This window comes from Natrix helvetica (genome assembly GCF_964273705.1).
Source record: "Natrix helvetica genome assembly, chromosome: 1".
Taxonomy (NCBI): domain Eukaryota; kingdom Metazoa; phylum Chordata; class Lepidosauria; order Squamata; family Natricidae; genus Natrix; species Natrix helvetica.
In genome coordinates this window covers 126,747,380-126,763,376 of record NC_138548.1, presented here as the reverse complement: position 1 = coordinate 126,763,376, position 15,997 = coordinate 126,747,380, and the positions used below count along the sequence as shown (strand labels likewise).

The following is a 15,997-nucleotide window of genomic DNA, read 5'->3' as shown; positions in this document are numbered from 1 at the left end:
GGGATTCTGGGAGTTGAAGTCCACAGGACTTAAAGTTGCCAAGTTTGAGAAACACTGGTGTAGATGCTCATGTTATTTTGAATTGCATACAAGTGGTATGAAAACTAAGAAGGAAACAAAGGAAATAGATAATGTATATTTTTTAAGTGCAGGAGAAGACTCCTGCGAGTCCCTTGGACTGCAAGGCGATCAAACTGGTCAGTCATAGAGGAGATCAACCCTGACTGCTCTTTAGAAGGCCAAATCCTGAAGGTGAGACTCAAATGCTTTGATTAGGCCACCTAATCAGAAGGAAGGACTCACTGGAGAAGAGCCTATTGCTGGGAAAGATTGAGGGCCAAAGAAGAAGGGGATGACAGAGAATGAGGTGGCTGGATGGAGTCACCAAAGCAGTAGGCGTGAGCTTAAATGGACTCCAGAGGATGGTAGAGAATAGGAGGGCCTGGAGAAACATTGTCCATGGGGTTGCGATGGATCGGACATGACTTCGCAACTAACAACAACAAATATTTTTAAGATTGCAAAAAGTATTTCACAATGATTACAGGATGCGATGCTACACTTCTACAGGTAGTCCTCAACTTACAGCCATTTATTCAGTCACCCCAGGCCTCCTCCACTCCCTGAGGCATCCCATACTCCAGAATGGGATGAGCAAAGGGGAGAGCTGGGATTGCAAGGGTGCCTTGCTTAACAAGAACAACTTAATGATTGTAATTCTTGGCTCAATTGTAGTTGTAAGTCAAGAACTGCTTGTATACTCAAATCTGAGTGGTTGACCAGAGGTGGCCCACAGTGCTGTGAACAACTTTAAGCAGTTAAATAAACCAATAAACAAAATGGATATTCATCAACTACCTCAAACTCTTCTGTACAAGGATTATGTTGTCATCTTTCTTCTAGATCCATTAACACAACCGACATTCCTCTTCCAATGTTAAATCCACATTAAAGGAATTTATAGCAACAAATGTCTATTTTGTGGTTTCACAGCTGTAAAAGTACTTAAATTCAGCTGTTATAATTAAGTAAGTTAGATATTATGTCCTAATTTTATCTGATTGCTTGGATTTGCATTCTGCAAGACTTTGCATACATGCCTGGACCTCGCCCTGTTTAACTGCCATGGAGATCCGGTACCTATAAATGTCAAGCGACTATTGTGGATGGAGGAAACATTACTGTCTCTGAGACCAATTCATCTTACAGATGTTCTCTTGCTCGCAATCCTACTGAAAGCATCGTTATGTCTGAGAAGGCTGCACTTCATTTCTTCCATGCTTTAAGTAATACAGCTTAAACAAAATACACTGTGTTAATCTAGCTTTTCTATTTATCTTCTGTACAGTGATGGGCCTATAATCTTCTGCGGTGCAATAAATGGCTTGCAAAATGTTCCCATAATATGATGATAAATCCAAGGGTGTAGGTTGTCTTATTCAATCACAGAATTACTACAGAAGCAATATTAAAGGGGTAGAGCATGTTTTTCACACCCTGCACTGCCCAGGCTGACAACTTTTCATATTTTGCCTAAAATAAGAAAGTTGATGGCTATATAATCGCTTGAGACGTTCCTTCCTTTGTTTCGTCCCACGGTACTTAATGCAACACATTCCAATTTGGACTTAGTGTCACGGAATAGTCTGAAGGATAATACAACATACTTTCAAATGATAAGGCAAAGGCAAGCCACCTAATCCAGTGACACTTTTGAGATACTTTATTATCATGCATTTTCTCTGGCTTAGGGGAATTCCCCATTCTTTTTAAGGCAGTGACAAGTCTGTGCACCAACACCCACTTTCAGGCTGCAAGTTGCTAAAAATAAGTGCACCAGAAATGCATCAAGTAGACACTGAGCAATTTTTGCCAGTCTTTCACTGAAAACCTTCATTGCCATATTTCCCCTAAGCAAATAACTTCTTATCCCTCTTTTGCTATTATAAAACCACATTCCTGTTACAGATGATAAGTGAAGAATTGTAACTCTCCCTAAATTTTCCTACGTCGTTAATTGTGCAGGATTAACAAGGTTTAAATTTCCCTCAGATATCAGCAGTCGTACCCTCAACATTTTCAACAACGCTAAACAATCAAAAAACAATTGAATGATGCATTTGATTGAATTATACTACCCCACCCCCAATGATAGCTTTCTTTAGCTAAAAAATCATTGCATGAACGGAGACATTCATTAACAGTTATGTGCAATGCAACTGTGGCGCTTTAGAGTCTTGTGGCAATTTTGAAATGAATTTCAAGGTGTGGCATGAAGTTTTGTGTGCAGAATTCACAAGATACACTTGTATCTGCAGAATATCTGCAATTCGATTGTACGTACCGCTATATGCCAAACATTGCAAAATCTCAAAGATGTTGATTATGAACAATTCTTGCACAGTGACAAGCTATTTTGGTGTTCATAACGCTACCATAAAGGACAGAGACTATGGCAGTGGGCAGCTTTGATAAATTTAAATTGATTACTAGATAACCTTTGACACATTGGTCTCAGCAGATTCCTCAATGCCTTCAACCATGACAGAGCTTGCAATGTACTGCCTTCACTAGAAAAGTTGGGATACATTCACATTGCTGTGAAAATAGCCCATATTGAACTGTACAGTGCATTCAAACATCCGCACAGATAAAGGTTTTATGTGATTTTATGTCACGAACTGTTTCATGATAATTTCTATATCATAAAATATTGTGTGCCAACTTTCAATTCTACATGAGTCAAGAAGAGTCTCCAATTTTTATCACACTCTGTAAGCTAGCCCATTTGAAGGTATCTTGATTCAAAAACTGTTGCCTAATGAGGCACTGTTTTACCCAATTAAAGGTTATGGGAACATGAGATCTAGAAGTATATAGATTGTTATATTATTACACACAACAATGTGAAATCAGAGCTACCAGTTCTTTAGTTGATGTTAGCCTTCATGTGCACTGAGTTCTTTCCAAGAATCGAAGATGTTGTACTGCAATGGCACCAGTGGTGGGTTTCAAATTTTTTTAGAACCTCTTCTGTGGGTGTGGCCTGCTTTGTGGGAGTGGCTTGCTGGCCATGTGACTGGGTGGGAGTGGCTTGCCAGCCATGTGATTGGGTGGGAGTGGCCAACTTGTAAAATGTGGTGAAACTCACTTAACAACACTCTTGCTTAGCAACCAAAATGTTGGCTCAGAAACTCTGGCATTTGAAGCACACAAGTCTTAAAGCTGTCAAGTTACAAGACCCTTGTACCCCTAACCCTTTAGAAAAAAACCCCCAGGGGTGTTCAAACTTGGCAGCTTTAAGACTTGTGGACTTCAACTCCCAGAATTCCTCCTCTCGCTCTTCATCTTAATGATGTCCGGATGGGAGGGGGGAAGGAGCTGGAACCGGTTCTAAATGGCACTGTAGATTTGTGGAATCTCTTCTATAGAAGAGGTTAGAACTGGCAGGAACCCACCCCTGAATGGCACCCATCCTTTTGGGCACCAGGGACCGATTCCACAGAGAGGGGTTTTCCTGTGGGCCAGAGGGGATGTGGTTTTGAATGCTGCCTGCATCCCATGGGTGAGCCTTTACTTATTTATGCAGCCTGGTTTCTGGCATGCGGCAGACTGGTGCTGGTCCACAGTCAGGGGATTGGGGACCCCTATTGTATCCCTTTTGGCGTCATATTATGTGCTGATCCAAGCAATGAAACCTTTTGTAATGGATAGATGGAAATTTTTGTCCATGCACAGATTTTTTTAAGTACTGTCTAAGCTTTTTCAATATTTCACTAGCAATTTTACATTATAGCCTATTATCAGTAGGTACTCTGGGCAGCGGAATAGTACATATCACAGTAAATATATGTTGTAAAGTGCTTATTCTTAACATCTTGAGAAACATCATAGCATTGTCTATAGTTACAGTTGCTATTTTTAATAGATATTTTTAATCTATTATCTATAGATAATAGATAAATATCAGTTGGAATATCAGTCAGCTGCGCTGGGGAAAAATTGTTTGTAGGCAAGATATTTATTTTCAAATAAACAAGTGTGGGCATTACCAGCTCCATATCGCAATGTTGAGCAGCCTCTTATCAAGGGCTTCTTCAACTCAAGTAAAACTGTCATCAGGCTTAAAATTACAAAATGATTTGTTTTGTCTGTGAGTAAAGTTGTTAGATACTAAAACAATTACCCTACCTGCTCTTTTAGGCCGGTGGGCACGTTTGTACAGCAATCGTGAGATCATCTCACAGTCACTCACCCAAAATGGTGCCAGTCACAGAATCTCTTTTGTCAGGAGGCAAACTAGTAGGGCTGGTCCCCATCAACACGTCTAGGCTCCCAAGCTATCTTCTACCACTTTTTCCTTCTATCCCTTTTCCAGGTGCTGAGTCACGTTTCTAAACAGAGCTCTGAGTTATAGTCTCCTGTTAAACCCTCTAGAATAGATGCAGGACTCTATAGCTCTTGAATATGAAGATCACATTAACGACTGTCACTTTACTTTAAACTGGCTAGTTTTTCCATTTTTTTCTTTCCAATTTAAAAAAATGTCCAGGGGGAAAAAAACCTAAGATGTAGCATGAAGGCTGTCAGGGGACATGAGAAGTATCTGTAGCAGTAGTGGGTTCTTACTGGTTCGGACCGGTTCAGCTGAACCGGTAGTGGGTTTGGCGGCCTGGGTCGCTGGAACTGGCAGCAACGCTGGCCTGCCACGCCCCCCAACCAGTTCTTTGGGGGTGGCGCCATAGGCACCACCATCTTGTTTTTTTGCTTCTGCACATGCGCAGAACTATTTTTATTGCACTGCGCATGCGCACACAGCGTGTATCAAGGATGTGAGGATGCAGCGCCCCCACATGCAAACAGGAAGTAGTGCCTGCCGGAACCCACCCATGCTCTACAGGGCAGGTTCAGTGGGAACTCACAAGCTCCCAGTTGATGCTGCAGGTTCCCAGCAATTTTTTTTCTTAGATGAGATCATTTCCCAAAATATTTCTAGGGAATAGAATCTTGAACGGTGAGATCTGATTATTTACTCCTTTCCATTTGGTAGAAAAGAAGAACATCCAGATCTGGAGATTAGGTTAGGACTTTATTTTATTTTATTTATTATTCATATTTATAGACCGCCCCCTCTCCCGAAAGGGACTCGGGGCGGTGTACAGTCACTAAAATACGTTATAAAATACATACAAAACAGTTAAATAATTAAATACGTAGGTGGAGGAGGTTGCAAGACTGTACATAGAATAATAAATATTAAATATAGTATATAGTGTATTAAAAACTTTGGATCTGGAGCCACCGCTGGTGAAAAACCAGCACAATGCGTCTTCTTGTATGCCTTAAAACAGCATTTGCTTGCTTTGAAAGCTGATGGGTTGCCTTCTTTGCCAGCTTCATGCAATTATTTAAAACAGTATCTACAATATCGTGGCCACTGCATTTCTTTGGCTCCCACCACCCACATCAACTCAGTACAAACTGGATGAGCAGGAACTTCTCTTTTGCCTCCAGAGCACCATGATCTGCTGCTTTTCTTTCGCTCTTTCAGAAACCTTTAGGCAGCCTTCTCATTGAGATGGTGTCCAGATGTTTTAGACTGGGGTGTTTTTCAAACTTGCCAAGTATAAAATGTTTGGACTTCAACTTCCAGAATTCCCCAGCAAGCCATGTTCCAAGTGTCTTAGATTATTTGTCCCCAAAACACCTTATACTGTATTATGCTCATCATAACTAAGCTGGGAATTCTAGGAGATATAGCCCAATGTACGGTATGTAGGGGGATTCAGGAGGATTTTGTGCAAAAGTTGTGCAAAAGTTGGCTTGAAACTCAACATTAAGAAAACTAAGAACATGGCATCCAGTCCTCTCAATTCCTGGCAAACAGATGGGGGAGAAATGGAGGTAGTGATAGATTTTATTTTCTTGGGCTCCAAGATCACCGCAGATGGGGACTGCAACCAAAAAATTAAAAGACAGTTGCTCCTGGGGAGGAAAGCTATGGCAAATCTAGACAGCATACTAAAAAGCAGAGACATCACCCTGCCAACAAAAGTGTGTATAATCAAGGCTATGGTTTTCCCAGTTGCAATGTATAGCTGTGAAAGTTGGATCATAAGATAGGCTGGGCGCCAAAGAAATGAGGCCTTTGAACTGCTGGAGAAGACTCCTATGAGTCCCTTGGACTGCAAGACGATCAAACCATTCAGTCCTAGAGGAGATCAACCCTGACTGCTCTTTAGAAGGCCAAATCCTGAAGATGAAACTCAAATACTTTGACCACCTAATGAGAAGGAAGGACTCCCTGGAGAAGAGCCTAATGCTGGGAAAGATTGAGGGCAAAAGAAGAAGGGGATGACAGAGATTGAGGTGGCTGGATGGAGACACTGAAGCAGTAGGCGTGAGCTTAAATGGACTCCAGAGGATGGTAGAGGACAGGGAGGCCTGGAGGAACGTTGTCCATGTGGTTGCGATGGTTCGGATACAACTTTGCAACTGACAACAACAGGAGGATTTTGACAAGCTGAAAGCCTTGTCTCCTTATTCTATCAATATGCTTTTTTAAAACTTACCTGCCGGCCAACACGGTTGTTGTGAAGCCTCATGCGGGATGGGAGGTCACGATGGCTCTCCCGGGAATCTAGGAATTCCTTGGAAAATTTCTCCCCAAAGTCCACGTCAGGGCTGCAACCCCCCCACTCCCAGGAGTCTTGTAGGCCAGGGGGCTCATCTGGCAGGTGCTCCAAGTGGACGCCATGCATCATTCCTTTGCCACGGTTCATGGCCTCCAGTTGGAGGTGGTGAAGTTTGAGACGGAAAGCTTCTTCATCCCCTCGACGCTTCTGGTCGCAGCCACAAGCTTGCAGTTTGCCCAAGGAGCAAGCGTTGGAGACCGCATGTACCACTCCTGCAGCCGCAATGGCATAGACAAAAGCACTTTCGCGGAAACCTGCAAGCAAGCAACATAAACCATGTTATTCAATCTCTGCCACAAAGCTCAAAAGTACCACCCTCACTGCCGTTTTACATGGGTATTTCTCAAACAGCATAATCCATGCATGAACACCTCCTCACTTACCCATGGGCTCACTTTACTTATCTCAACACCACAAGAGAGCCAGGCTGGCCTGGTGATGAAGGTGTTCGCGCAGCACCAGGGAGACCAGATTCCACTCCACTATCGGTCACAGAAAGTCACTGGGGAATTTACTTTCTCTTAGCCAAGCTGAGATTGTGAAGGAGGAGCATTGCACACTTTGCCTTCAGCTCCTCTACAAAAGCAAGATATAAAACTGTTGAATAAAACGAACATCTGAGGGTCTAGTGAGTCTTCCTGCTATCAGATATTGAAGAAGCAAATACGTTTTCCAGATTATAGGATTTTGCAACATTGCTCATTCTCCAGTACTTCATAAGACAGGCATGGTGCTGCTGCGCCTCTTCCTCTTTCTCCTCCTATCCCATTCATGTTAATTTCTGCTTTTCATTGTGAACTGGGTAATAGTTAGAAGAATGAAATGCAGAAAAGAAAGCATTTTCAATGTACAGAGAAACAGACACACACTGTCTCTTTTATATATATAATAAATAACAAATAAATGCACGCATCGCAGAACACAAGAACGCAGTCAGAAAAAAAGAAAAAACTTCCTCCCTTTTCCAGCATCTTAAAGCAACAGAACATGAAATTGATTTTGAAGGAACCAAATTCATCTCCAAAACTGAACACTTCAACAACAGAATAATTATGGAAGCCACCGAAATAGAGAAACACCCCCACAATATGAATAAACGTGACGATACCTCCCGCCTACCAGACATCTGGAAACCAGCTCTAGTCAACAAACGAGCCCCACCCACCACCCAGGTCGTTTACAACACAAAAGAAAACACCAGCCTGAAGATGGCGAGTAGGACCTCGCCGAAACGTTGCCAAGACAATCTCAATCTTACACGGGAAAAGACACGAATACAAGAAGACCAGCATACCTACACCTGTGAAAATCTACATACATACATACATACATACATACATACATACATACATACATGCGATATAAGATATTATATTATATAATATCTAATAGCACTAGCACTTAGACTTATATACGGCTTCACAGTGCTTTATAACTCCCTCTAAGCGGTTTATAGAGTCCGCCTATTGCCCCCAACAAACTGGGTCCTCATTTTACCCACCTTGGAAGGATGGAGTGAACCTTGAGCCTGGTGAGAATCAAACTAATATATCAGGTTTGTTAACATCTTGGGGGAAACCAAATAATACTATGGGATTTTAATGAAACTGGGCTGCAAAAATATGGAACTAATAGTTTGGGTCCAGAATCCACTCATCTAATTCCTGGGTCTTCATCGCTCCCCTCCCTCAAAGGCACACTCAGATAGGAAGGTCAAAACAGTGGCAAGAATACCCAGGGTAGAGTATGCTTGGCTTTCCCCACATACTTCCCAGAGTGGAATCCCATTATTTCCTGCTTCCTGTTCTAATTCCTATTCACAACAGTCACTGTTCCAATTGCGGAACAATTTTCATTAGCCTGCTTGTCCAAACACATTCATTTTCAAAGAAAAAGAAAGAAACAAGCCTCTTCAAATTTCTGAAAAGAAAAGGAGCACTAAGCTTGTTCCCATTTATAATTTCATTATTGCTTAATTATTTTTGGAGACAATTTCTCTCTCTATCCTGATAGACTGAATTGGAAAGCTTACCCTGTCTTGCATTCAGCATTCAGGGATCAACTGAGTACTTTATCCCTCCTATTATTTATATTACAAAACCATAGCTTTTTTTTTTATTATTCCAACATGCATAGAAAGATACATGAGCCTGCCCAAGCCTGCAGCTGATCTCAAACTGCCCCCCATCAAAAGAGCTTCTGTGAACACACCTAAGGGCTAAAGGGGGACTGGGGGTTTTAAGCAACAAAGACCGGGCTTCCTCCAATACTATACTATTCTTCCATTCCATTTTCCCCTATGGTCATCCTTCATTTAACTGGGGAGGAGATCCCAGGGGGTGAAATGCTACCCGTTCACCCAAACTGGTAGTAAAAAAAAGTGCTACCGGTTCAGGCGAACCGGTTTCTCTGATGATCAACAGTGATGCACCATTTATATTAAATCGAAATCACACGGCACAGTGGATCCCCACCCACCCCCCCTCGCTGTTTGCTTACCTTTCAAGGTTGCTACATGTTGCTACAAAACTGGTAGCAAAGGTAAGCGGATTTCACCCCTGGTTAATGCAATCACAATTTTGCTCGAAGATGGTCATTTAGAACTGGAGAAAATTCTTGTTTAAAAAAGGATATTCAACTGATCTTCATTTCGTCCTGTCACTTTAGTAACTAGCATGTTATATTACATTTTAGATTCTCTGTATCAGCTGACTTTCATCCAGCCTGCAAAGATGCAACCAGCAGATTCTGACCCGGCTAGTATGTTCCTGCAGTATCTGTGGGCTATGGCTTTCAAAATCACCAGGCGGTATCCTTAGCCTAGATCAGTGTTTCTCAAACTTGGCGACTTTAAGTCCTGTGGACTTCAACTCCCAGAATTCCCCAGCCAGCTATGCTGGCTGGGGGATTCTGGGAGTTGAAGTCCACAGGACTTAAAGTCGCCAAGTTTGAGAAACACTGGCCTAGATCTATCTTTCCCTTTACAACTGTCTATTGAGGGGAGCTTACCTGCTGTTTATCAAGAAAACATACCTGCCCTTAATACCCCCACTGAAAAACCGCACACAGTTCTACAGAAATCAGAAAATCCCTTTGCCACAAAGTATGTATAAGCAGTAAAAGTTTTTTTAAAAAAAAAAACTGCACAGAGACCTCAAAATTAATCCTTTCTTCGGTCTTGTGCTCTAGTAATGTCCCAGTGATCAGGATTCTTCTTCATTAAGAAAATGAGTCAGAGATAAAACACTGCCAAGGGCTTCAAAAAACCTCTAAAAATGCAATGGTGACAGGTAGGAAAATTATTTGAGCAAGATTGCAGCTTGGAAGAAGAGTCTGATGCTCCAAGTAATGTCATGTATGAAGCTCCAAAGAACCATGAAAATAATGTGTGGACTTGCTACGTCTCCTGGGGAAAAGGTAAATTATGCATTCGTGTTGATTCATTTCACAGACGAATATGCAATACCTTTGAAATAGCGATGAAATGCAAAGTTTTTTGCTAGCGGTTCTGTGGGCGTGGCTTGGTGGGCTGTGGCAGGGGAAGGATACTGCAAAATCCGCATTCCCTCCCCACTCTAGGGGGGAAGGATATTTCCAAATCTCCATTCCCACCCCCACTCTGGGGCCAGCCAGAGGTGGCATTTGCCAGTTCTCCGAACTACTCAAAATTTCCGCTACCGGTTGTCCAGAACCTGCTCAATTTCACCCCTGCTTTGAAAGCAATTTTTAGTTGGAAGACTAAAGCTCCTTCAGCCCAGTTTCTGGGATTTGTATCACCAGTGAGGAGACCAGGATGCTGGAGAACACATCTCCTTGAAACCAAGTTGTGGAGACAAGTTAATGGCAATGTCTGCAATGGTACAAGCAGCAATGACAGCCTGAAAGGACAGGTAAGGACAAGGAATCTTAGGCACCTTAGAGTCTCACTACTGCAAAGCTTGCCAACCTTAATTAGAGCACATTTCAGGTTTTGGCTTTGTTTATGCCCTACAAGATACATTGGAGTCACGCAAGAAGGCTACAATATCCAAAGCCAAGCATTATTTCAGTGTACAAAGAGGGGATTTCCAATGGAGCAGTGATCAATAGAAGAGAACAATCCCTGCTCCAAATTCTTCTGCTGGGGGATGTTTCAAGTTCCGGGCTCAAACACACACACACATACACACACCTCATGGCAGTCTATCTTACATATATGAACTAGTTCATGAAATACACAGCATGGATAGATAAGACTTAATGAAAGAGAGGCCGTCTGAATATTTACAGGAAGGTTTTGTGGCTCCCATTTATAACATGAACTTTTCAATTAATTGTTCATTTTTAATCAGCAAGAAAAGTAGAACTGTTCCTCTTTGCCCAATACTTCATTTCGGTTTAATTAAGCATTCGTGCAAGGCTGGACATTATAACTCACACATGTTTAATTTAAGTCATATACTGCATGAGCAATGGCCAACTTCACATCGTCTGTCAGAAGGAACAAGCTATAAAGCACCAATCCTGAGCAACACTGGAACAAATAGATCAGGGGCATTCAACCTTTGGCTACTTTAAGACTTGTGGACTTTGACTCTCGGAATTTATCTAATTGTGGGAGATGAAGTCCACAAGTCTTAAAGTGGCCAAGGTTGGATGCCCCTGAAATAGATCGTTTTGTAAGCAGTCAAAAGAATAATAATGGCCCAATGAACAGCTGTTGATAATCTATTTAACAATAGCACTTAGATTTATATACCACTTTACAGCCTGTTCTAAGCGGTTTACAGAGTCAGCACATTGCCCCCAACAATCTGGGTCCTCATTTTACCCACCTCAGAAGGATGGAAGGCTGAGTCAACCTTGAGCCTGGTGAGATTCGATCTGCCAAATTGCGGGCAGCCAGCAGTCAGCAGAAGTAGCTTGCAGTACTACATTCAAACCACTGCACCATTGTGGCTTACTCATCAAAGTGGCTTGTCAGTATGTAGATCTTTTCACCCTGTTCCTTTTCTTAACTCAGACAAAACAACTTACTATATGAGTCTTAAACTGAGCTCTGAATGGCTTCTGCTGTAGTCCTTTCCTGCGAAACTCATTTTATTTACTTGCCTTTTACTAAGGGATCATGGAATGCTCTCATTCATTTGCAATCCGTGGTCTTTTCCTAGAACGGCTTCAATTTTTATGGCAGAAAACCCACTTCAGAAGAAGGGAAGACGAACAGCAGCTCAGCAGATGTAGCTTTCAGGTGGGCAACAATGCAAGGCAGCATTCAGACCTGAGCACAGAGTTACTAGGATATTTGCAGTGAACTCCACTTATCAGCGGCGTTGATGTTGTTTGCAACTGTTTTAATTCGTGCCAAAATGTGTTTCTGGATGTAGTTTTAAACATTTCACAGGCACCAATATGCAAGCATGGAGTTATAGCAAAGGAAATGATCTGTGTTGTATCTCATTTGTAATTTGTAGTCAAAATGGATATTGAGGAAAGTGGGGAGGGGGGTTTCACTTTGCTTTTCTTTCTCTCTTTCTTTCATCATTATCCACCTTAAAAAATAATGTCTCTACATTATTACAAGGAGATTATATTACCTAATGCCATTTTCTCTATGCAGAAGGGGGGGGGAATGCTGTGCTCAACTGTCTTTCTGCCAAACTCTACAATAAAGTCACCCATGCTTTCTTGCGCTTGAGTGTTTTAGAAAGCAGCAGGAGGGGGATCCCAAAACACAAGCCTTCTGGCAGTTGTTGTGTGCCCTTTGCCAATTGCCAATTCAATGCTATCCAAACATTCCTGGCTCTGCACTACCACCTTCATTCAAGATGAAAGATAAATCCTTGTTGGGTTTTTCCATTGCTGTTTCTGGCTACAGCTCTCCCAGTGTCTGAGGTCCACACATATTCAAGCATTCACAAAGTGAGATTTCAACATCTATTGTTCCATCTGTTTCACAGCCTTTAAGATCTCAACTTTTTTTTGGGGGTGGTTGCTTTTCTTTATTGTTAACTGAGTGGTTTCAAGGCATATGACACAGTTGTTCTCTGCTAAAGCTAAGCAGGTCTGGTCCTGCAGGCTGCTTAGATGGAGACTCAGCCTGCCCGAACCACCGTAAGCTTCTTCAAGAATTCTGGCTGGATGGAAAGCAGAATGAAGAAAAGATATTAATGTTATTATTATTTTTATTATATCATTATTATGGATGCCCATTCCAGAAGACTCTGGGCAGCTTATGGTATCCAAATATTCAGTTTAAAAAAAGTTTTTTAAAAAACCGCAAGGCAAGACATGGCAACCCAGATTGAAAACAATCACACCAATAAAATCTTTAAAGTGGCTCAACATATAACAATAGCACTTAGACTTATATACCACTTCATAGTGCTTTTACTGCCCTCTCTAAGCAGTTTACAGCCTATTGCCCCCAACAATCAGGGTCCTCATTTTACCCACCTCGGAAGGATGGAAGGCTGAGCCAACCTTGAGCCAGTGAGATTTGAACTACCGAACTGCAGCTAGCAATCAGCTGAAGTAGCCTGCAGTACTGCACTCTAACCACTGTGCCACTTCGACTTATTACATTGCCCCCGGGCCTGGAAGCAGAGCCAAATCTTAGCAGCCTTCCAGAATTCTAGGAGAATTGATGCTTTCTCAGACCCATAAGCTGGCAATGAATGGGACCTGAAATGCACTCACCCTGCCTGAGTACACCCAGTCTCCAGCAACATCTGGAGAGAGGTTGCCGCTGAGATAACCAGGCCCTATGCCACGTAAGTCTTTGTAAGTAACAACCAGCACTTGAATTGCACACAGAAGCCAATTAGCAGGCAACGCAGCAGGCAAAGCAGCAGTGATACACAGGCATGATAAGTATGTGCTATTGCTGCTTGAGCTGCTAGGTTTTCAACCAGCTACAGCTACCATGTAGAGCATATTGTAATAGTCCAGTTGTGAGATCTGTGTCTGCCTGAAGCCCACCCCATATTGAATTATAACCATTTAGAAGAACCTACTAAATTCCAGAAGTCCAAAGTAATGATATTTATTTAACCAGATTTCACCTTGTCAAGAGCAAAGAGCGAGAGGTGTCATTGGGCGGCTGATGTTTCAACTATCACAAACTGCTTGAATGATGGGACTAAGTCAAATAGGACTTAGGGGTGGGAGATTCAATACAAAACATAACAAAAAAAGGCTGTGGGGTTTGCATTCCCTTAGTGGAGTGGAGGTGAAAACCACTTAAGCTGAAAGCTTAGGTAAGTTAATTGGATGGTGGTGAACTTTATTAGCTCTTGAAGAAATATTATCGTATTTGCAAGGTATTCAAGATTCAGGATCCTTCTTCAAAAGTATAGCAAGCATTCTGCTATTGCTGTTCAATCAATACTGGCAAAGCAACATGATACAAGCATGATTTTCTACCACTAAACTGTATTAAACAGCTTCAACTTGAGGACAAAGTAAAACAATATGGCAAGATCAGGAAAAATTTAAGACTTTATCCTGTCCAATTTAATCTATCCTATACCCTATCCCTGTGTTGCCTAAAGTAACTACAGTCCAGGACTAGAAAGGAAACATATTACAATAGTTGAACTTTTCCTAAAAAAAAAAATCCTCTGGGTTTCCAATGGTAGTTCTTGCTTATTTTGTCCCTCAAACACTAAACCAGCAAAGGAAGATGAATTAACCAATCTCTCCATCTCATTATCCTCTTGGTAGGCATTTTAATAATATTGTTATTCATTAGCCTCCAAATGGTGAGACTAAACATGTTTTCCTACAACATGCACAAGTAATCAAGTAATATGCTCTGAATCATATCTAACGTACATATCTAACGTATATGCTCTGAATCATATCTAATGTCTGCACGTTATCCCACGGGGAGTGAAAGGTTGCTCAAGCAAGGCGAATCCTTTTTAGATTGAAATGGCATAAAAAGCCTTGGAAACAAACAAACATACAAACTATCAGAACCACAGATGAAAATCAGATCAGAATATGAAGGGCAAATACACTACAGAGTAGAAGTTTGAGTTTGCTTTTCATGAATTAGAATCATCCAAAGATTGATTTCAGTCTAAAGAAAGCGACTTCTAGTACAGCTTCAAAGTGTTGCTAAGTTGGCCTTAAATGCCCAGGGTTCATCAGAATAATGTTCATTTGCTACACAAAATGCTTTGGCAATTTTGAAAGCGTGGCACTGTCACAGCACTGTTGTGACTTGACAGAACATAGTTAAATTCTCCCCCTCAACCCAATGCATGTTCAAACTGTCAAGAAGAGCTCCTGATAACACTTGTGTCAGAATCCATAAGAAATCCAATAATAAAGGAAAGCAACTGACATTATTATCTAAAAGTTCCAATACCTCTTTCACAAACAGGTGAGAACCTTGTGGAAGGCTACCAAAAGGTCTTCTGCCAAGAAAACAGCGAGGGTCACATAACAAAGGAAGAAAACATTCTAGCCAGAAAAACAGCCTTAATGTATAGCTCAGTGGGTTGAAAACCAATCATCTGTCTCTGTCTCTCTTTCACCCTCTCTCCCTCCTTCTCCCTCCCTCTCTCCCTCCCTCCCCCTCTCTTTCACACACAAACACATACACACATACACACTACTGTAGGGTAATCCTTGGGACAGGGCCCCCAAGTCCACTGTTGTGCTAAAAATCTAAAAACCCTAACCATTTATCCATACACAGTACACTTAATTTTCAATGTGACAGAAGCAAATCCTCTATCAGAAAGAGATATAGACAGGAATACAGGGAAGAAAATTGCCTTACAGTAGCAAGCCTCCAAGAGATCGTATGGAAACTGGCATCCAACTCAAGAAGAAAAAACAATGCAGCAGGAAGATAGAAGAGGGCAAAGTGGGTCCATGTCACAGAAGATGTATATGCAGCCCCATTGCATGGCAACATTATGCTCAGATGGAAAAGAGGACAGGCTAGAATATGCCGATGGTAGAGTATGTACGGTAGAACATACTTCATCTTCCTATTCGGTTGTCCCATCCTGAAGACATTTAAGATACATTACAGTTGAGGTAACAGTTTCCCTGTCTGCTTAACATCAGGAAAAGAAGGGAGGTAATTGAGACAGTGGCCACTTATATTGAACAATATCACAGTAGATCTTTGATAGCATGTCATAAACAGCATTTGCTTTTGCTTTTTGTAAAGATCTATGCTTCCAAAAGGCATGGGACAGCTTGCAGAGTAAGAGGGATAGCTTCTCCTTTGCTGGGCTCAATTTCTGACTGGTGCATATTTCCAAGAGGTACGAGTCCTGGGAGAATAAACATGGCAACCT

General features: G+C 41.7%; 1 protein-coding gene across 4 annotated transcripts in view; it reads right to left on the bottom strand.

Annotated features, from left to right (window-relative positions):
- Positions 1 to 15,997, bottom strand: part of WNT10A (Wnt family member 10A) — a 65,650-nt gene that overhangs the window by 13,385 nt on the left and 36,268 nt on the right. For all 4 annotated transcript variants that reach the window (XM_081936156.1, XM_081936157.1, XM_081936155.1 and 1 more), the window contains exon 3: positions 6,573 to 6,949. In XM_081936156.1, coding sequence (XP_081792282.1) covers positions 6,573 to 6,949 — 377 coding nt within the window. The remainder of the gene's footprint in view (positions 1 to 6,572; positions 6,950 to 15,997) is intronic.